This window comes from Lissotriton helveticus, chromosome 1_1 (genome assembly GCF_964261635.1).
Source record: "Lissotriton helveticus chromosome 1_1, aLisHel1.1, whole genome shotgun sequence".
Taxonomy (NCBI): domain Eukaryota; kingdom Metazoa; phylum Chordata; class Amphibia; order Caudata; family Salamandridae; genus Lissotriton; species Lissotriton helveticus.
The window spans coordinates 2,097,183,386-2,097,206,793 of NC_136057.1; the positions used below are offsets into that span (position 1 = coordinate 2,097,183,386).

The following is a 23,408-nucleotide window of genomic DNA, read 5'->3' on the forward strand; positions in this document are numbered from 1 at the left end:
CCAAAATACGCAGCATCACAGAACATTATTTACATTTTCTACTCACACAATTTAGTCAAGCCTGTCGCGTAATTTGGTCCTCACCTGCCTCATAATTCCAGTAGCCCTGCCTAGAGGTTTGGAAATTTTTGTCAGGAGGGGGTCCTTACGCCTGTAAATGTTGACAGGGGGGTCTCGGCATCCAAAAGTTTGAAGACCTCTGCTCTAATCTCTCAGGGCTCGCGGTTGCAAGATACACTCTTTCGTTCACTCTCTTGTTCTTGTCCACAATAAGATCTAACATAGACATGAACCAGTTTAAAATATTTATTTTAACTAACGTGTTCTAACATGCAGTAAACGTGCCTGTTAGAAATGGGATCTCTGGTTGTATGAGGCTTGCGCCAAATCCAGGCGGAGACCACCACTGTGGTTAGGACAAGGGAGTTACACTCCAAAGTAACCCCTGCTCACCCCCTTCGTAGCATGGCACGAGCAGTCAGGATTATCCCGGAGGCAATGTGTAAAGCATTTGCGCACCCACACACCAGCAACAACATTCCAGGCACACTATAAAAGGAACTCCACACAAGGTTATATCAAAAATGGCTCCCAAACACTGGAGCTCTGTGGCTCTGGAAACAAATCTGCGGGCATTTGGAATAACTGCCCCTATGGAGCGCACTGGCTCCGTAAAGAATCATGCCCCCAAATAATGGAGACCTTGCCCCCACACTGGGGCACGGAATAGGGGTCACGGGCCCCTCTGGCTCTCAATAATAGCAGCATGGGCCTCTCTGGGCCCCCTGTGAGCCACTGGCAATAAAGGTAGGGCGGCCCGCTCTCTGGCGGGACCGCTCGGGTTCAGTGCCTCGACCGCCCCCTCGAGCCCTCACTCACCGGCTCAGGGGACAGGACTCTGGTCTCCTCTTGGCACGGGCTCCTCTCACAATGCGGCAGGGGGGAGGCACCGGCAATGTGCCTCGCGCCCCCCTCCGCAGGACACCGGCGGCGGTGCTTGGGGGGGCTCTCTCTCCTCACGAGAGCCCCACCTTCACAAGGTGCCAGGCTTCACCCGGTCCCCCATCTTGGAACCGTGACTTGGGATTTGGAGCCTGCGAGGCTCCCGTCTGCCGTGTCTCTCCTTTCCTTCCAGCCGCGGGCGGGGGACTTCCTTCGGAAACCGGAAGTACCGCCCGCCGTCAGGCACTACGGTGCCTAACTTCCGGTTTGCCCGCGACAGTGAGCTTATAATAGCGAAAAATGAGGGGTGGGCTCCCTCGAAATAAACACCACTGGCATGCGGGGTGGGTACCGATAAGCGGGGTTGGCACCCACTTGATTTTAGAATGAAATACGGGCAAAGTCACGGGTTGGGCACCCGTGCAATTTAAATAAACAGCAGCACGGCAGCCATAATGCAGGGTAGGCACCTGCTTAAGGGAGTCAAAAATAGGTGGACATGATGCAGGGTTGGCACCAGCATTGAAGGGGCCACGGGGGGAATCCCTGCGCTGGGAATTCCCGCTTACAGGGCCACTAAAGGGGACAGAGCGCTCACCCGGCACTGGGGCAGGCAAAAGGTCTTTTGGCTAAAAGAATCAGTACTCGGGAGAAATGAGCCAAAGGTCCTCAAAGATAAGAAGGGCATCCAGGCATTCAGTGGCAGGGCAGGGCCCAGGGTGGCAAGCCTTCCCCTGGGCCCCAGCAGCAGCATGCCCCTGGCAGATTCAAGTAGGAACAAGAACATTTTCATGGGGTCACAGCCCCTTCTTTTATACACAACACTCCCTTTGTGACACCTCACAGGGCTAGGAGGGAACCAGTTACAACTGGTTCAGGAGCACTTGAGGACTTTGTTTTGCTCAGCTCCACTCCTCTATTCACAGGACAGGCTAGGAACATCAGATGCACCACAGGGGGTGGAGCCAGCATTGTGGAGGGAAGGCCCAGTCCTATTCAGGTCCCGGGTGCAACTCCTCCCTCCCATCTACATGCAGATCTCCCTATTCACCACCGGGCAGACCCATCCTGGCTCCTGGAGCCAAGTACACCAGGCAGCACCTGTCACTCACAAGCCAGACAGTCAATTCACATTCACTGCACACAGAAATGCCAACTTCTAAAAGTGGCACTTCTACACTAAAGACAATAAATCTGCGCACACCGTCACGCAGCATTTAACCTCACGAGTTCACACATACCAAACTCTCCCCTGCACTCCTCTCACATCAGGCACTACCATGGACACTCCTATCCCCCATGCATTCCTATGGAGGGCAGGCCACTATCACCACACGAACTCAGAGCGCACACACTTTACACTGGGCCACAGTGCTAAAGTGCAGAGAGACCAGAAATCAACTAACATCATGTCATATTAAAAGGCAAAAAGTTCAGGGGTGAACCTTCCAAAAGGGCCAAGTCAACAGTGCCACAACAAGCAAGAAAAAGCATATCACAAATACTGACCGCATAGCAGCTAGTCCATAAATCATGAAAGGAGATGTCCTCTTGAAAAAGACAATATAGCCTAACTTCCCTCCCCTTGCTTAGAAGCTGTATTATTATATATTAGAAGATCTCTAGGTTTTGTCTGCAGACTCCATACCTTAGACTATAGATGGCTGTTCTACATCAAGGTGCTGTCTCTCTCTCTCTTCTCCCTGGAAAGGTCCTTCTCCAAGTGCGTGCCCCCTATGCATGTATTCCCATAAGACCAAAATACGATTTCCCTACAACAGCTGCATTGGTATGTTTTGTCTAGGTGCTAGGGCCTGGCCATGGTAACAGAATAACAAGGGGCATTGTTTATCGACCTTGCACACAATGTTCATACTAAATCCCACGAACTGACAGAAAGTGAACACAGTAGATAGTTCTCATGTGAAAAGAACGAACAAAGTATTTGCAAAAATAAAGCCTTGTAGTAACGTGTGCAAGGCCGCGTGCTGTCTGCATAGCCCATGCTAACTTACAGAAGACGACAATGTCCCCATGAGCCATAAGACAAAAGACTGTTTGACTTTTAAGGGTGGGGATAGAAAATACACTAGTGTCTAGTGGGCTTTTTAGCCCCCATCATACTGTTGAGGCCAGATTGGAGGCAATCTCCCAGTCTACTCACCCAGTGGAGCCAGAAAGACTGTTGGAGATCTTTCATGGTTGGGAAAGCGATTGCCCATGCTTGGAGGCCGCTTCCCTCCACCTCCTCCCCCTTTCAAACTACCTGGGGCTCCATTAGGTGTATTCCTCCTGAGCAGAGATTCACTAGGGAGAGGTATCTTTGGAAATGGAAAAATCTCCCTATTCCAAATATAACTCTCCCATTGTACATGGTCTACTTGCCTTCTATAGGGATGGTGTTGGTGCACCACGCGTACTGATTATCATTCACACAAAAAACACCTGCTGCTGGGGAAAGTTGCCCTAGCGATCCAAAGTGGGGCTTTCATAAGGGAAATGGAGCCCATAGTGCATGGAGTGAACATGATGTTCCCTATAGAGGGTAGTGTGGAGAACGTGACTGTCATTTCCTCAACTTGTTGATTTATTTATTTATGCCTTGAATTTGTGCTCAAAATAGCCTCTCATCCGATCACCATGATGAATCACAGAGCATTAATGTGTAATGTAAACTTTCAACCTAGAAATAACTCTTAATCTCCCCTTCATAGAATGCCCTTTTCATCTCATTATATACTAGAAATAGTAAACTGAAACTGCATGCTCAAGTAACACTCCTCTCAATTGATTGCTGTGTTACTATGAATCCTTCCCAGTGAGAATTGCTTGCTGTTCTCACACAAGATCCTGTTTTTCACACTGTATGGCCAGCTTGCACCTCATGATGAGACGAACAGTTTTTTTCAATATTGTTTAGGTTGTTTTTTCAGCATAAACTTCTCCTTGAGGCAGCGGTTAGACAAGGGGTCATTATAGTCTAGTTGAGACTTGGAAGAATGATTCAATCACTGCCTTACAGTTTCCAATTTTTTTGTACAATCATTGTCATCAGGCGAATGTTAATTAAAGCATTAGTAGGAGAACTTTTAGTTTACTCTTGAATTTTTTGAGGATGCTAGCCTGAGAAGGGATGTCAAATAGAGTGGCTTTTTGGTCGAAATGATTTTTTAAGGTATACTGTTCACCTTGTTAAGAGTCTATCTGTGTAAGGTAAACTAAGTAGAATTGCCTGAATCATGGGACTCCTGGGCAGACTGAACCAGAATTCACACATTTTCAATCTAGTTGTTTAAAACACGGTCAGGTGAAGTATTGAGATCTCCTGGTAAGAATCTGAAGAAAAATAGAAAACTCTCCCTACTGCCGATAGAGGTAAGTAATACTGACACCAGGCACAGTTCAGGCAGAGACCAGTTACTGCTTCAGCTGGTTGTTAAAGCAAATGTTACAAAGAACTAGGAATATACTTCTATTCCACAGCAGTCCCCATTCTGGTTGCAGTCAAAAATGTTGGATAACAGTGGCATCCAGAGGAACTGGATCACTCATTGGACACATTGGTTCCTGCTAACAAGTGAGTAACTGCGATTTAGAATCATGATTGCTCACCACCCTTAAATTGTGAGACCTCTTGTTTAGTGACTTATGGGGAGTGTAATAATGGTAGAAATGGATCCTGGGACACAGTGACCACCCTTAGTCCGTGCAGCACTACCCTAGGTCAGAAGGTAAATGAAGGAACAACTGGTGTCTTTCTGGGTCTGTTACAGGCTCCCACAAATGCAGATGAGGAGAGAGGGTTAAGAGGCAGTGGATACTCACCAGAAGCCAAGCATGATCTTGATCCCCAGTTGAAGCAGTCTTGGATCATTCATAACTATCTGACTGCAGATTTGAGGCCCTCCTGCTCTCTTAGATAATTTAGTCATCCTTGATGCAGATTCAGACATTGGGCCTTGCACTACTCTTCTCCAAAATAATACTGTGTCTGTCTCACCAGAATGGTACAGAAGCAAGGTTATTCTAATATGCATGGTTTAGATCTAGTTTTGGAGGTCGGTGAAAGAAATTGGAGGTAGGGTGATCTTTATTCTGTGTCTTGTCACATGTCGCTCCACACTGGTGCTGTCAAGCTACTTCCTAAATCCAGCCATATAAAAGGATCTGATCCCGGAGCTCTGGGGAGCATGGGGATTTTGGCTTTAATGCAGATATAACCAATGTGCCATATTTAGAGTTCATAAATATGGTCAATCGGAGCTGGGGACATCTTCGCAGACTTTTTCCACAAACGCACAAAGAAGTGGTGGAATTAGACACAACTGGTAAGCTGAATCTTTATTCCATGGAAGACAGTGAAGTCTCTTATCGAAGTCTGCACCCAGTGACAGACAAAGGAGGAGTCTGACAGGCCTTAAGTATGTGGATAAAGTAGCTCAGAAATCTCAATCAAAAGTAAATCTATTATGGCACGAAATCTGCCAAACCGCAAAATAGATTTTGATCAATCTTTCTCTTCTCTAGCAACACTTGGGTCTGAATAGTAGACTATGGAATCCCTAAACCATATTTAACTGGATGCATGATACATTGGGGAAAAGGTACATAAATAAGCAGAACTTTTCTAACGAAACAAGGGGTACATCATTCTGTGCTGAAAACAGAGCCATCTTCTCGGGCACCATCTAACAGCACTTGTACGTTCGCAAATATAACACTGCAACATCATTTGCCACACAAGTCCGTCTCCCTCTCCACATGCATGCAGGGGTTGTGATGGACCCCACTTATGGGGTACTGAAGGGATCTTAAATGAAGGAGGTTGGTAGATTCCTCTTCCAGGGTAGTGGTGGAAAAAGTTTGTGCCCCTCACTTGAACTCACATATCGCCAACTGTCACCCTTCTCCCCAGCCTAGTGAGAGGACAATTGCTACCCATTGGGGGTGCACTTTTAAGTGCATTCCCCAATGGAACATTGCCTTTTGCTCAGTTGTGAAGTAACATCTCCCCTGCTGAAACCATAATCGATATGATTCTGTTGATACTCACAACATTGTTACAACCAAGGATTACTGTCCCGCAGTGTTCCCATCAGGTCAGGCAGATTGTTTATCAACTTCCGATTTGTAAGGGAGGTTGCCTTTTTCGCCATGTAATCTGTTAATAGTGTGTCTTCAAGGGGGGATGATTCAGGGAGTTCTGTGTCAGGTGGTAGCGTTGTCATTAGGGCATGTCTGATTTGGTTATATCTAAATATTTCAGCTGGGGCTAGGTCATATTGTTGCCGTAACTGATCGAAGGGTAATACTCCTCCTTTTTGCCATAAGTCTCCAATCGTAGAGATCCCAATATCATCCCAACGATCGAAGCCTTTGCTGTATCTAAGTTTTCCTAGCCGTTTCGTGTCCCAGAGCGGAGTGAGTTGCGTAAGTACCCCCTGCCATCTCAGTCGTACTTGAGCTGTATGCCATATCCCCAGTGTGTGACGCAGCGGTCCTAATTTCTGCATAGGTCATTTCTTATCATAAAGGGGAGCCAGCATTTTAACCACATCTAGTTGGTGTCTGTCCGCCTTTAGTGCTGGGTCTGTCTGTGGAAGATGTACCCATTGATTAATAACTTTGAGTTGTGCTGCCCAGTAATAGTTGCACATCAGGGAGCGCTATTCCTCCATCGTACCAGCTTAGCTTGCGCTATACGCGGTGGTTTGTTGCTCCATAATAGATTGGTTACCTGCGCCGCGATTGCTTTAAAATATGCGGGTTTCACTGGGTAGGGTGTGTTTTCCAATATATATTGGAAACAAGGCAGTGCCATCATTTTGAATAGCGCCGCCTTCCCCAGTAGGGTTAGTGGTAAAGTTTCCCAATGTTGAATATCTTGTTTTAAGCGTTTCAGCGGTGGTTTAAGATTCTTATTGAGAAAGTCTTCAGCATCGGCTGTGATGTGTACCTCCAAGTATTTGAACGTGCCCTCTGCTATTGACAGCGGGCAGTTATCTGGAAGACGTGGGGGAGGACCATGGAGTACATACATGATGGATTTGGACCAGTTCAGGGTGTATCCCGAAGCTCGCCCATATGCCGTAAACACATCCAGTAGACTGATTATGGAGCGCCTAGGGCTAGTGAGGTATAACAGTATGTCACCTGCATAAAGGGAGATCTTATCTTCCCCGGTATCTGTCCACCTGAACCCATGTATCATTGGTTCCCATCGTATCCAGACCGCTAAGGGTTTCAATACTAACGCAAACAATAGTGTCGACAGTGGGCAGCCTTGACGTGTGCCTCGCACTGTTAGGAAATTTTCAGAGATGCGGCCATTGACGGCGACATGCGCCATGGGTTTTGTATAAAGTAAACGGACCCAGGCACAGAATTTAGGGCCAAAGCCTAGATGTTTCATCACTGCGAATAGGAAGGGCCAGTGGACCATATCAAATGCCATGTGGGCATCTAGTGAAAGTATCACCCCCGGTTCCTGCACGTGTTCTGCTTGAGCTGAAGCGCTATGCAATCGTCTCAGATTGAGTCCTGTGCTCCTGCCCGGCATAAAGCCCGACTGGTCCTGGTGAATAAGTTTAGTTAGCTGTGGCGTTAACCTCGTCGCTAGACACTTGGCAAGAATTTTGGCCTCCGCATTGATGAGGGAGATGGGTCTGTAAGAGGTACACTGGTCTGCTGGTTTGCCTGGTTGAAGGATGACTATTATGGTGGCTGTGTGCTGGTCTGGTGGAAGCTCCCCCTCTTGTAAGCTTTCTGCAAACATGTGCAGCATATGCGGCGCTAGTGTGCCTGCCATGTTTTTATATAGTTCAATTGGTATGCCATTTGGGCCTGCCGCTTTGCCCGATTGTAATACCCTAATGGCTGCGTGTACCTCTTCTTCTGAGAGGTCTTTCTCCAGGTCTTGTGCCTCCTCCGCTGTCAATTTAGGCATGGCCAAATCCCTCACATAGGTCATCGCCTCATCCTCTGAAATCACTGAGTTTGAAGAGTATATAGTACGAAAGTGTTGTGCCATCAAGTTAACTATGGTTTTGGGTCTGATGTGCTGCTGCCGTCAGTTGTGTTTATCTGCGCTATCCATCTGTCCTCTCTATCTCTTTTATCTAACCATGCCAACAGCTTTCCTGCCTTATCGCCAATATCATATATTTTGTGTCGCGTACGTATTATTTGCTGCCTGGTCAGTTCCGTCAGGTGCTCCTTGTGGCATCTCTGTGCTAGATGCAAGGTGCGGGATGTGCAAGGGGTAGGGTCAATGGTATGTCGGGTCTCCGCCACCTGTAGCTCCATCTCCAGAGTTCGTAGGTCCCTCTGTTTCTCCCTGTTGGTATTCGTTATGGAGGATATGGCCTGTCCCCGAAGGACAGTCTTGTATGCCTCCCATATATGACAGAGGAGGTCACCGACCCCTCGTTCTCCTGAAAGTAGTGTTTTGTCATTTTTTTGAGTGCTTTCTTAATCTCAGGGATTTTGAGGCAACCAGGGCGTATCGGGTATATCCGGCGTTTTTTTTGTTGATGGTGCGTGTAACTGAGTAACATCGGGGAGTGGTCAGAGATGCCCCGAGGCCTAATGTCTATTTTGCTAATATTGGCAAGGCTACCCAGTGATCCCAAGAAGTAATCTATTCTAGTGAGGCTATTATGTACACTAGAGTAATATGTGTATAGTTGTTCTGGAGGGTGGTATTTCCTCCAGATATCGATCAGCCCCATCGCTGCAAAAAAAACTCCCTAAGCGGGATTCCCCCTGCATATTTGGCTTCTGAGGGTGCCTATCTATGGAATTGTCAACCACCGAGTTAAAGTCTCCACCAATGAGCAGCTCTCCTGTCAGGAGCCCCTAGCAAAAACACACTTAAGGCCGGGAGGGCTACCTTCTGCAGGGCTGGGGGTATGTATACTGAGATAATATTGATATGTTTCCCTTCCCATTGCGTGTGTATAGCAGTGAATCTTCCTGCTTCATCTGATTTAATTTCTTTTATAATTAGGGGAAATTGCTTTTTGACTAATATCCCCAACCCCCTTGAGTTTGACGTAAAGGCAGAGTGCACCACCATCCTGTAGCCCCACCTGTCGAGTGCTTTAGTGGATGTGCCTGTGAGATGTGTTTCTTGCAGCAGTATTACCGCGGGGTTTGCCCTTTTAATACATTGCAGTACCAGTCTGTGCTTAATTTTATCGCCCAGACCTCTAACATTCCATGTCAGCACGGAAAGGGAGCGCTCCCCGGTCCAGGTAGCAATTCATCCCCAATTATCAAAATGTACGGAACCCGTGGTTTCAGTAATGTATGTCACATTTGAACTATTGTCTGTGGTTATGCATTTGAGGATCTCATGCGCAGTTGCAATCTTGAAACTATGAAATTATACTCTAATACACAAACCCCAACTTCCACCCCCTCCCATCCCTCCAACCCACCCTGCCTCCCTGCTTAACGGACTAAGAACCGCCCGCCACCCCAACTTAGAGTGCTTTCGTACCCCAACCCCAACCAAAGTACTTGCTTGACGGGGTAAGGAGCCCATGAACCCTACTTCTGGTCCATGCCCTGCATCAGTCCGGTATCCAGGCCGGCGAGAACAAGTCTTTGCAATCACAACATTCTCATTCCGGGTGTAGCTAGTTCACCTTGTCATCCTTGGCCTAGAGTTTCTTTGTCTGATCGTGGTGAGCTCTCTGTGTCTAGGCGCCTTACAGTCTGATTGTCTGTGTTGTCGTCTTCCGCATGCCGATGATGGTTCTTGTTTCCACGACGCGGTTTGTCAGCTTGCCGCCAACCCTCTAACCAGTCATAAGCCTCCTCTGGTGTTTCAAAAAACCATGTATTTCCCTCCTTGCAAAATGGCGTCTCTATCGCGGAAATTGAACAGTCTGGCGAGCACCGGTCTGGGGGGTGCCCCTGGTTTGGGCCTTCCTCCCGGCACTCTATGGGCTCTTTCCACTGAAAAGAAACTTGATAGTCCTTTGGGCTGTAATTGTGTTTTCACCAGTTCCTCAATATATAAGTCCATTGCTTGCGAGCCCTCACTTTCCGGAATACCTAAAATGCGCACGTTATTCCGTCGCGTGTGTCCTTCTTGGTCTTCGAGTTTCTCTGCCAGGATTTTGTTCTCCGTCTCAAGTCGGGATAGCACCTTCTGCATTATCGTTGTATCTGTCACCAGGGTTTTAGTGGTTTTCTCCACTTCAGTAACTCTGTCCGCCATTTTGTGGAAGTCCGCTCTTAGTAGCGAGAAGTCCCTGGAAATCGTCCCCACTGTTTGGACGCTTGATAGGGCTGCCATGATATCTTCCAACGTTACTTTTTTAGCTCCCTCTCCGTCTGCCGGTTTTCCCCCTGAGGAGTTACGCCCTTCCTGAGGCGGCGGGTTATTTTTATCATAAGCATACTTGTCCAGCTTCGCCTGCGTGTTTTGGGTCCGTGGGCCCCTGCCCGCCATGTTGGTTTTGGCGTTGGTGTTGGCGCAGATCCCTCACTGCACAGTGCTTTGTGGTTTTCCCCTGATCTGGCCTGTTACCTCGCAGTTCATCCGGAGCGTTCAACACTAGAAAGTCAATCGATTAATCCAATAAAGAAAGTGCGATGAAGGCGCTGTATTCGCGGCATATGTTGCGCAGATCGCGCGATTAGTTCAATGCAGGAGCTTTCACTCGGATACTGTGGCCAAATATATCTTGTTTTACATGAAGCACCATCTCTTTCTCCTTGTGGCAGTTTTATGGTTTCAATCAACTCCCGGGTGTTCCCGCATCCATAGTAGTCAATCAGGCGTCGCCGTCAAAAATCGAGCTCCTAGCTGTGCGATCTCCACCATGCCTCACCTCGTCTATATCTGCTCCGCTTTTCACTGTTTTCGAGGCCTTATCAGCCCCGGGGATCGTTCACTTCCTTCGGATCTTGCCTCTCCGCATTGGTGTTGGAAGCGCCGCTTATACTGCTCCGTTTCTCTCTCGTCTCGAGCTCCCGCTCGGGAATACTCCAGGCTCGGTTCGGGCGGTAGGCCGATTTCCGTTACTCTCGGCTAACTCTGGCACCCGGTGTCCGATTTCAACCGGAGTTTCGCCTATCCCCGCCTCCCGGACCTCTGCTCAGGCTCTCGGACCGCCTTTTTGTACCGGATCAGTGGTCGGATTTACGCGAAGGGTTGTGTCGTCCGCGGAGCTCCTACACTAAGCAGCCATCTTGCTCGGCTGTTAGCCACGCCCCCCGTCATTTTACTTTTTGACACAAGAAGCATTAAACTAGTAATGGATCTCTGTTGATGGCAAACTATGCTTTTTTTCTTTCTTAACAAGTAGAAGTCCTTCTGCATTGGATGGTGAAAGCTACGTCAACATTTATACTTTGTAGAAACTTAAATCAACAATGTCTGCATTCTTGCTTTGGCAAGTACGGATATTCGTGATCTGCATCTCGTATATAGAACTCTACCTTGACTTTGATATGAAAATTACATCTTTGTTGCATTTCTTTCTGTAGTGTCTGTGAACCATTTTGAATATGTAAAAATGACTCCATTACTTTTACATGCAGCAAAATTAGTACTAAATAGAAATATTATCTTCCCCAATACAGGACTTATCTGCCTCTTTAATAGTAAAAGAAATGTAGTCTTGTGAAGTAAAACCAGTTAAGTATCTTTGCCTGGGCTTTTTTGTTCCCGATAGCTCCCCGAGGGGCTTCATTCGGGGAAGAAAGCAGGGCCAAGAGGCCCCTTATATCTCTGGCCTTCTTTTAAAAGCTCTTCAGCTTCTGGTTCCTTTCTTTTAGCACTTTCAAGTCTCGGTTCCAGGATTGTGCACAGATTTGTTAAGTATCTGTCACCTACTCCTCTCATCTATGCCCGCTAAGCCTTCATCCCGGAGTAGTGTCCAGGATTAATGCGCTGCTTTATAAGTTAACACTGAAGCTAAACCTCAAGAAACTAAATTGCAAACATTGTTCTAGGTATCTTCAGTGGTCTTACTGCATTTCTTACCTGACTGAAAATTTTACTTGATTTTCATCAACTTCACTCATGGTTGTCTACAACGTTGATGTATCAGTTTTACTGGACCTCCCTGCAAAATTAGACTTCTAGTCTTCTTGGCAGAGCTTAATTATTTGGGCTCCAAGGCTGCAATTAAATTTATATAATCTGTCTCTACTGATCAACAGCAACAGTTATCTTCGGCTCTGGGAGTATCTTCACAAATTCTGTTAAATAGGGAGTACCTCAAGGTTCTATACTGCTCCCCGCCACCAATTCAAGTGCATATGGCCCCATTTACGTATGAGTTACAAAATATGGGTGTCCGTATTTATACAAATGCTTACGTCTCTCAAAATGTGCTACGGGATCAGATAGACCCTTTATTCCCCATATTACTTTCCCCGTAACCTTGTTTTTTTTCATTGCTGGTTGGCCACAAATGTTTAAAACTGAACCCTGAAAGTACTGAAGTGCTCATCACTAGAAACTATATTGTTGAAAGCAACTCTGCCCTCTGGATAGACCTCATGTTCCTGTAAATACTGTTAAAAAATGTTGGCGTCACCCTTGTGATGCCAATCATTCCCTCAAACTTCAAATACCCAAAGTCTCCATCACTTGCTTTTGGCATCTCATGGTTCTGAAGACAGTTCTACATTGTATACCTTCTTCCAAGCAAGCAAGTAGCTACAATGTTAACCCATTTGTGACTAGTTTATGCCAAATCTTGTTATTTAGCCTAGCAAGAAACTGATTAAAGACTTCAATCAAAAATGCGGCAGTCCACAACATTGGCAAAGTGCAGTTAAGGATCACATAATTCCTGTTCTTTTTAACTGGCTTCCATTGGCCCAAATGTTCCAATTTAAGTCTGGTTATTCTACAAAAGATTGTGCATGCTATGCTTTCCCTTTTCTGTCAAACAAAATCTCATACCCCTTTTTGAAACCTTTGATTTGGGTCTAATTTTGCATAGATGTTCCAGAAACTATAAGTGCCTCATTTATTGAGAGAGTGTTTTATCATGGAATCTTTTCCTGGTAAACCAAACATCTTTGATTGGGTTCAAGAAAGAAATAAAATTCTTAATATTCAAAGCTGCTTCCAATTTGCCCTAAAATATTCTTATCTGTTTTATGTCTTTAATGTTTGGTTATGTTTGTGTAGCATCAAGAAACTTTAGTAAACATGAATTTGAAACATCGCTTTTAATGTAACACGTTACTTAGGGGTTGAAACCTTCAGTCCCATCTAATATGGGTGCATGGGATAGCAAAAATGGAAGCTTTCGGGGAGGTTTTTTTGTCAACTAAGGTAATGCAGAATCAGATGCATTTGTTAGTGTGCCCCTCATTCATCTTTGGCCTCCTATTTAATAGCTTTAAATCGCATTCATGTACTGACACAAATCAGTAGTGTCTCCTCAATATAGTCCGTGGTAACCATTAGGCTCAGTACACTAGGTACTATCTAATGCATATGCCTTACTCTTCTATATCTGGGGTTTAACATTAAACTGTTAAACCCCAGACGGAGGGCAATAGAAGAATTTGCAACATTGTTGTCTAGTACTGAGGGTTGGTTCTGCTAGAGAGTGTTTATCCATGATTTGTCCATCAAGGCCTGATCCCTGAAGCTTGAATGTGTGTATTTAACCATGCTGAAATCTATAACAGCAAAAGATCCTGTAGAGAAATCTGCAAACCTGTCATCTCCTTGGGGTTAACCGGAAACTTTGAGGGTGAGTTTAGCCAAATTTGTATGTCTCCTGATTACCTTGCAACATTTATTCTGATTCTGCTTGTGACGTTGACTATTACTCTTGTTCAGCCTCAATTTTGACATTTAATAGAAAATACCATCACAGAAAAACGTTGCTGCTTTTTTGTGCAGAAATGTATTTGTGATCATGCAGCCTTTGGGGCACTGTGGCTTTAGGTGTGGCAAAATGCAATCTAATCCTTAACCTGATGCGTGCTAATGACGAGCTCAGCTCGTCATAACGGCCGCAACGCTCGCACGAGGGGATAATTCCCCCCTGTGCTGAACATTCTGAGAAAACGGGTGTGGCCATGACGAGCTCAGCTCGTCATGAGCACAGCGCCACCGTGCTGCGTGACGAGCTGCGAAGGGGTTAAGAAACAATGTAATAGTTGTGTAGGACTTCTGGGAATGGATGCCACAGCTAAGGTTCTGTGGAATACAAAACTACCTTGAGAGGGCAGTAGGGAAATTAAGCTCCTGGAGGGATTGTAAATGCAAAAACAAAGGAGATATGGTGGTTATTCAGAGATGGTTGCACACAAACTTGTGAAAAGATTTGTATTTGTCTCTTACAGGAAACGCACTAATCAAATGTGGAGAAACACAGAAACGAATTGGAACTGCAGACCGAGAACTCATTCAGACTGCTGCAACAAACTTTCTCACACCTTTAAGAAATTTTATTGAGGGTGATTATAAGACAATATCTGTAAGTAGATAAACCAATTCTCGTTTTCGTTGAAGATTAGGCATATGGCTGTTCTCAGCTGCCTCTGTAGTAATGTATTTGTGTAATGCGAAGTATCAGCTACCTTCTGTTTGTTTGTAAGAAACTGGTTTGAGAAAAAACTGTTTGTCCAAAATATGATGTGGCATCTGGCATTATCGTTAGAGAAAATGTTATTGTAATGCAAACATAATGAGCACTAATAAATCTCCCTTCCCGACAATCCCCCATAATGTGTACTCTCCTTTATTGTCTGTGGCACCACATTCCAGAAATGCAGTGGTCCCAAAGAACAGCAACGTTGTGAGTAACGGAATGTGTAGTGAAAAATCTGCAGAAACTAACAGTTATGGAGAAAGATGTGAGGCTTATGTTTTTAATATTAGTTGGAGATGGTAGACTCAGGGAATCAGTTCAATATATCACAAATGTAGGTTACACTAAGGTAAGGTACTCTAAACTGTAGGGACCTAGGTAGGGCTCTACATCATCTCTGTAAATGCAGGCTATGCAGCTTGTAGGTTTAATGTATTGAAAATGTTCTGCTAATTTGTTTGGCAGGTACAGATGAGGAGTACACGTGCCTAATTTTAATAACAAGAGTTTTTTAAATGTAGGGAATTATTTGAATCATACGATTGTCTAGAGCTGGTCTTCTGGGCGCCAGTTACAGAGTCTTCTTGGCGCCAGTTACAGAGTCTTCTTTGTGTGCAGATCAGGGTGTTTACTTCCAGAGACAGTACCGGGTACCAGATTGTAACAAAGTCTGGAAACTGCTCCAGAAAATAACCTAGCAGGAAGGAGAAAAACTGGAGACCAGGAAAACCTCCCTGTTTACTAGGCCAACCAACAGAGCTATCAGCAGGGGCAGGAGTAGCGGAGTTCAAATAGTCCAGCGAGCAAGCAATGATAAGGAAACAATTGGGACGCAACTTGACTACTCAATAGAGTTCCTTTTATAGAGAAAAAAAAGGAATTGAGGATCGAGGCACCTACCTAAAGGCCTCTGATATCACCTATAAGCCTTCAGACCACCAACAGGGAACTGCCTTATAGGTCCAGTTGGTGAAGTTGGCCCAGAGAACCTATTAGTTAAGTAAAAAAAAAGTTGCATAAGTACTGATATCCACACTTGTAATCCCCAGAGGGCAATGGTCCGTCCTTGATAAGCCTTCTGTTCCCTTTGGTAAACCAAAGACACACAATTGATGGATGGAATGCAGAAAAAATCAAGGCATTCACCCCCAGTCAAGAGATCTGGGTTAAATCCATCATTCTTTTGCTCACCAAGCAACCCCAGTTTAGACCTGGCAATATGCAAATCAGTCTTGACCCTTTGCCTCGTGGGAACTGTCCAGCCCGAACTGCCAAGCCGGGTCCTCCCTGGACCAGAAACAAGCATCCTAGGACCGGTTTAGAGGTTTCACCCCTCTTCAGCCAGGATAGCTTGATTCCAGTGGCACAGTGAGCCCAGGACCCACGTCTGGGCATACCTGGCACACTTAGGGCGAGAAAGCAAAAGACACACAATTGATGGACGGAATGCAGAGCAATTCAAAATATTCACCACCAGTCAAGAGATCTGTGTTAAATCCATCATTCTTTTGCTCACCATGCCACCCCAGTTTAGACCTGGCCATATGCAAATCAGTCGTGACCCTGTGCCTCGTGGGAACAGTCCAGCCCAAACTGCTAAGCCATCAATTGTTCTTTTTGCCTTTATCACCCCAAGTGGGACTGGTATGCCCAGACGTGGGTCCCGTGCTCTCCATGCCACTGGGGTCAAGCTCTCCTGGCTGATGAGGGCTGAAAGCTAAAACCAGTCCTAGGATGCTTGTTTCCAGTCCAGGGAGGACCTGGCCTGGCAGTTCGGGCTGGACTGTTCCCATTGGGAGCAGGGTCAAGACTGATTTGCATATGGCTGGGTCTAAACTTGAATGGCATGGTGATCTCTGTACTGGAGTGAATGTATGACATTGTTCTGCATTCTGTTCATCAATTGTTCTTTTTCCCTTTGGTAAGCCAGCACACAGGTTTGCATTATAAAGGAAGAGAAAGCTTAAAGGACTGTCCCTCATTCCTAAAGGACGAAGTCCACTACTGTGGTCTCTGGATCTAGCCTCCAGCGAAAGAAGGCTTCTAGCTGTGTATGTGGCCTGAATGCAAACTGGTCCACTTCACAAGAGCTCCATTGGTTCCCAGAGCCCTGAGCACATCCAGATTCAATGTCTAATTGCTGACATTGTTCAAGTAACAGGAGTTTGAGTCTGCAGCAGTGTTTACCTTACTTGGGGTATACTCCACTTCACGAATATCCCTTGCTCCAGGTGGTAGTACCAAAAGCCCTTGATCAACTCTTCCAGTAACCTTATCCTCATTCCTACCAGGTAATTGATGTAAAGCCCTGCAGCGGTATTGTCCATACGAAGCAGAATGCAACAATTTCGTTTGTTCCTAGATCCGTTTTGGACTTTAAGTAAAGCTGTCAAGAGCTCCTGGCAAATAATGTTAATACCCAGTTTGTCCATAGACCGTATTTCTTCAAAGCCCTTTTGGCTGGCTGGCATGCTACTCTATGACCAGGCCCTGTGCCATGCTGAAGATAGCTCCGGCTTTTCAGACCTCTATATAATCCAGCAAGCATTGTATATCAGTCCTGGCATCCTAGGAAATCAGAGGTTCGAGGCATATGAGCTGCAGATAGTACTCTTTGCATTAGATCGCCATCTGGTGTTGGGCTCAGATGCTTGCACCTTGTTGTTGTCTTGGAAGAAGTCTTTTGTAGTCACAAGATAGGTGACTCCTCCCTTGGACGATAGTGCGCATGGGCAGCCACTCCATCCTTAGATAGCTTTTTCCGCGATTGGGTCCGGATATAACTTTTGTGTTCCGGTTCGAAACCTTGCTTTTTAAACTTTTTTGACACGAAAACTATCTATAAATCTACGGTATTGTTTTCGATCGCGTGATCTTCGATGCGCATCTCATCTGCTCCATTCTGGTCGTCGACACGGGCCGCTGGGCCTATCAATGCCGTTAAGGCCTTCAGCTCATGGAAAGGACTCTGTTAAAAAAATTCCCACAGTGTGGAGCCAAATTCCCACACAGTGACCATCATAAGGTCTGTAACCTGTGCCTCTCAGCAGAAAACGACGAAAGCAATTGCCAGGCCTGTGCCTCTTTTCGATCGAAAAAGACCATCCGTGATCCAACGACAAATCATGGTGCAGAGAGCAGCTCTGGAACAAGTGGACATCTTCAACAAAGGCCCCGTTGTCCCGGAGGAGGATTCTGACGACCTTGAAATCGTGTCTGAAGAAGATGATCCAGACTCAGACGACCACATCACTCCTGGTCAACAAGTGAGTACAACTGCACCTACCCCAACCCCACCAACAAAGAAGAAGGCCTGGGTCAAGACTTTGTCTGTTGGCCGCAGTCGCGACCAAAAACATACTTCAAAAGCCCCGGGCCCAGCGCTGAAGAAAAAAGACAAGCCTTCCAGTAGCTTGGAACCGAGCGAACCACATGTCATAGTCCCACAGGCGCCTTCGGCACCGAAGCCAAAAGAACACCTGGCTGCCAAAACTAAATCGGCTCCGACAACTTTCACTCCAAAAGACAAACCTTCGGATCCTAGGCCAAAATCTTCGGGACCGCAAAAGATTTCCATCTCGATAGTTTCTAAAAACCCCTTTAAAGACTCTGGGCACAAATCGCAACCCTGCTCGGACCCGAAGAAATCGGTGCCGAAACCGGTTATCGAACAAGAGCAACTTTTTCGACCGGATCCTGTGGATCCTAAACAGAAAAAACTGTATATTAACCCCAAAACAGGACATATGACTACTGTGCCACACAAGAAAAGGAAGCTGGACACACCAGACACTCCAGCAGTGCTTGTAAAAATGACTGTGCTACTTCACCTTTAAGACCTTCTTCTCCTGTTCTTCAATCAATCAATCAATCATTTGTAAAGCGCACTACATACCCCCAAGGGTCTCAAGGCGCTGGGGAGCGGGAGGGGGGGGCGACGGGGGCTACTGATCGAACAGCCAGGTCTTGAGTATCCTCCTGAAGGTCAGCAGGTCTTGGGTCTGTCGTAGGCTCATTGGCGGGTGTTCCATGTCTTGCCGGCGAGGTGGGAGAAGGATCTCCCACCAGTGGTTGTTCTTCAGATGCGTGGGACGGTGGCAAGTGAGAGGTCGGCGGAGCGTAGCTGGCGGTTGGGGTTGTAGAAGGAGAGCCGTCTGTTGAGGTAGGCTGGGTCGGTATTGTGGAGTGCCTTGTGTGTGTGGGTGAGGAGCGTGAAGGATATCCTCTTGTTGACGGGGAGCCAGTGCAGGTTTCTCAGGTGGGGGTGATGTGGCGTGGTACGTCGAGAATCAGTTGTGCCGAGGCGTTTTGGATGCGTTGTAGTCGTTTGAGCTTGGTCGGGGCTCCCGCGTAGAGGGCGTTTCCGTAGTCGAGTCTGCTGCTGATGAGGGCCTGGGTGACTGTCTTTTTTGTGTCTGTCTGGATCCATCTGTAGATCTTGCGGAGCATGCGGAGGGTGTTGAAGCAGGAGGAGGAGATGGCAATGACTTGCTTGGTCATTCAGAGCATTGAGTCGAGGATGATTCTCAGGTTGCGTGTGTGGTCGGTGGGTGTCGGGGCTGCCCCCAGTGCCATCTAGTCGGAGGAGTCGTCCCAGGCTGAAGGGTTGGAGCCGAGGATGTGGACCTCCGTCTTGTCCGAGTTCAGCTTCAGACGACTGGTCTTCATCCAGTCGGCGACAGCCTTCATTCCTTCGTGGAGGTTGGCTTCGGCGGTGATGGGGTCCTTGGTGAGGGGGAGGATCAGCTGAGTGTCGTCGGCGTTGGAGATTTTGTAGAGGTTGTGCTATCGGGCTACATGTGCAAGCAGGGCCATGTATATGTTGAACAGCGTCGGGCTGAGGGAGGATCCCTGGGGTACGCCGCAGATCTCAGAGGCTTTGGAATGGAATGGGGGGAGGTGGACGCTCTGGGTTCTGCCGGAGAAGAAGGAGGTGGTCCAATCCAGAGCCTTGTCTCAGATCCCTTCGGCGTGCGCGTAGTGTACGGTAGCAGACGGTGTCGAAGGCGGCAGAGAGGTCTAGGAGGATGAGTGCTGCGGTCTCGCCGTTGTCCAGCAGAGTCCTGATGTCATAGGTGGCGGCGATGAGGGCAGTTTCGGTGCTGTGGTTGCAGCGGAACCCTGACGGGAAAGGGTCCAGGATTCTGTTTTCTTCGAGGTATCGGGTTAGCTGTCTGTTGACTGTTTTCTCGATGACCTTGGCCGGGAAGGGGAGCAGAGAGATGGGCCGGAGGTTCTTGAGGTCTCTTGGGTCTGCCTTAGGTTTTTTGAGTAAGGCGTTGATCTCGGCGTATTTCTAGATCTCTGGGAAGCTCGCGGTCTCGAGGGAGAGATTGATGACGTTGTGCAGGTGGGGTGCGATGGAGCTGCTTTCTCTGTTGAAGACGTGGTGCGTGAATGGGTCTGAAGGAGAGCCGGAGTGGATTGTGCACATGGCCTTGATGTTGTCATCGACGCTCACGCTGGCCCAGGATAGCAGGGAGTCGTGGTCAATAGTGTGTGGAAGGTCTGTTGTGTTGCTGTCTGTTGAGGCTGTCTGGGTGTTGAAGCTGTCGTGGATGTCTGCTATCTTGCGGTGGAAGAAGGTGGCGAGGGAGTCGCACAGGGCTTGTGACGGCGGGATGTCGTTGGTGTTGGAGCTGGGGTTGGAGAGTTCCTTCACGATGTTGAAGAGCTCCTTGCTATTGTGTGCGTTGTTGTTGAGGCGGTCTTTGAAGGAGGTCCTCTTGGCCACCCTAATGAGGTAGTGGTAGTTGCGGATGGCGTCCTTGTGTGCTGCGTGGCTGTCCGGAGTTTGTTCACTGTGCCATTTCTTTAGTTTCCGGCAGGCTTGCTTGGAGGCTAGGAGTTCTGGGGTGAACCAGCTGGCCCTCTTGCTGGTGTCTCTGTGGGGGGGTTTCTTCAGCTGGGCGAGGGTGTTGGTGCAGTCCTCAATCCAGCGTCTGAGGCTGTGAGCAGTGTTGTCAGTGTTGGATGGTTCGGTGGGTGGGCTGAGAGCGAGGTTTGCGTGTAGTTGGTCTTCGGTGATTTTGCTCCAGCGGCGGTGGGGGGATCGGTTGCGTGCGGTGGTGTGTGGTGGGCTTCTGGAAGGCGAAATGGATGCAGCGGTGGTCGGTCCAGAGGAGTTAGGTGGTGTGGCTGAAGGAGACGTGAGGGCTTGAGGAGAAGACGGGGTCGAGCGTGTGGCCAGCGGAGTGGGTGATCTTTGTGACGAGTTGCTTCAGTCCGAGGTTGGCGAGGTTAACGATCAGGGTTGTGGAGTTATTGTTGTTCTCAAGGTGAAATTCAGGTCTCCGAGGTGGAGGTAGTCGGTGGAGGTCAGGGCGTGCGTGCCTGTCAAGTGGGCGGGGGAGGTCAGGGCGTGCGTGCCTGTCAAGTCGGCGATGAAGTTGCTGAACTGGGGGCGGCATCCGGGAGGTCGGTGGACGAGGGTGCCTCTGAGGGTGCAGTTAGTGCTGAGCGCATCGCCGGTGCTAGTAGAGCCCCTGATTCTGTTCTTGTGGACTATGGCTATTCCTCCTCCGACTCCGTTGGTGCGGTCTCTGCGGGTGATCTTGTAGCCGTCTGGGATGGCTATGGCTATGGCAATGTCGGGTGTGGAGGAGTCATTAAACCAGGTCTCTGTCAGGAAGGCGACGTCTGGGGATGTTGTGTCGAGCAGGTCCTAGAGCTCGACGGCATGCTTATGTGCGGAGCTGGGGTTCAGTAGGAAGCATCGGAGGTGGTTGGGGTATTTCTTGGCGGGTGGTTCGTCGGCTCTGAGGCTGGTGTAGCTGCAGTTCCGGCAGGTGAAGGGGTCGTGTGTGCGTTTCGGGGCGGCCTTGAAGCAGGTGTGGCCCCGTCCGGAGTTGAGAGCTTGCAGAGTGCTGGCGTCGTAGTGGCGGCAGTCGTCGTGGCGGGTGCGGGGGCCAGGGGTTGTGGCGCTGGGCACGTTCCAGGCGCGGACGGGCGCAGGTTCCCTTGCCTTAGGCACGCCTTCGGCGCGCCAGCGGCATGGCTGCACAGCAGCCGGCATATATGGGGAGGTGACATACGAACTCTGATGGACAACGGAGAAACAGCGGCCCTCATCCTCCTGGACCTCTCCGCGGCCTTCGACACTGTCTGCCACCGCACCCTAGTACCGCGCCTTGGCAACATCGGAATCCAGGACAAGGCACTGGAATGGATCACCTCCTTCCTCGACGGAAGAACACAGAGAGTCCGCCTACCACCGTACAAGTCAGAGGCCACCAAAGTCATCTGCGGCGTCCCTCAAGGATCCTCACTGAGCCCCACCCTCTTCAACGTCTACATGAGCCCCCTCGCGGCCATCGCACGCCAACACAACCTCAACATAATCTCCTACGCCGACGACACCCAGCTGATCCTCTCCCTGACCAACGACCCCGCCACCGCCAGAGCCAACCTGCACGAAGGGATGAGAGAGGTAGCCGAATGGATGACGACCAGCCGCCTGAAACTGAACTCGGACAAGACGGAGGTCCTCATCCTGGGCTCCTCGCCCTCCGCCTGGGACGACTCCTGGTGGCCCCCCGCCCTGGGCACCGCACCCAAACCGACGGACCACGCACGTAACCTGGGCTTCATCCTGGACTCCTCCCTCTCCATGACCAGACAAGTAAACTCCATCTCCTCGTCTTGCTTCAACATCCTGCGCATGCTACGCAAGATCTTCCGGTGGATCCCCACCGAGACGAGGAAGACGGTCACCCAGGCCCTCGTCACCAGCCGACTGGACTATGGCAACGCCCTTTACGCCGGAACCACCGCCAAGCTCCAGAAGAGACTCCAGCGGATCCAGAACGCCTCGGCCAGACTCATCCTCGACATCCCCCGACGCAGCCACATCTCCGGACACCTGAGAGATCTGCATTGGCTCCCGGTCAACAAGAGAATCACCTTCCGTCTCCTCACCCACGCGCACAAAGCCCTACACGACCAAGGCCCGAGCTACCTCAACAACCGGATCAACTTCTACACTCCCAAGCGCCTCCTCAGATCAACCAGCCACGCCCTCGCTGCCGTCCCCCGCATCCGAAGAGCGACAACAGGAGGAAGGTCCTTCTCCTACCTGGCCGCCAAGACCTGGAACTCACTCCCGACCGACCTACGCCTGACCCAAGACCACCTCTCCTTCAGGAAGAAGCTCAAGACCTGGCTGTTCGAGCAGTAACGGCACCCCCCCCCCCAACCCAGCGCCTTGAGACCCTACGGGTGAGTAGTGCGCTCTATAAATGACCTGATTGATTGATTGGAGGGAGGAGCAGCTGGGAGGCGGGGGCAGCGAATGGGCAGTTGGCCTTCAGGGGGGTGGGGCCGCAGGGGACGCAGCGGCGAGGGCGGTGACGGGCAATGAAGGTAACAGAAGGAAAAAGGGGCACAAAATCTAGGGAAAAACGAGTGGCACAGAAGGCAAAAGGGCACAAAAAATTAGTGGAACAGAAGGCAAAAGGGGCACAGAAATGAGAAAAACAAGTGGCACAGAGGGCAGAAGGGCACAAAAACGAGGGAAAAAACGAATGCCACAAAAGGCAGACTGGCACAAAAAACGAGTGGATCAGAGGGCAAAAGGGGCACAAAAACGAGAGAAAAACGAGTGGCACAGAAGGCAAAAGGGCACAGAAATACCAGAAAAACGAGAGGCACAGAGGCAAAATACAGAACACAGAAATACATGGGCAGCTAAGAACAGGTGGCAGAATGGGCATAGAGGCACGGGGGCAGCGAGAGGAACAGAAGGGAAAACCGGGCAGAGACACTGGGGCAGCGAGGGGTAGAGAAGGAAAGACCGGGCATAGAGCACAGGGACAGCGAGGGGAACAGAGGGAAGAAAAAGGGGCACGGACCACGTACAGGCAGCGGGGGAAGACAGACCACAGC

At 48.7% G+C, this 23,408-nt stretch overlaps 1 protein-coding gene across 2 annotated transcripts in view; it reads left to right on the plus strand.

Moving 5' to 3' along the window:
- SH3GLB1 (SH3 domain containing GRB2 like, endophilin B1) overlaps positions 1-23,408 on the plus strand; it is a 313,723-nt gene that overhangs the window by 159,836 nt on the left and 130,479 nt on the right. For both annotated transcript variants that reach the window (XM_078645884.1, XM_078645893.1), the window contains one exon: positions 14,278-14,411. In XM_078645884.1, coding sequence (XP_078502010.1) covers positions 14,278-14,411 — 134 coding nt within the window. The remainder of the gene's footprint in view (positions 1-14,277; positions 14,412-23,408) is intronic.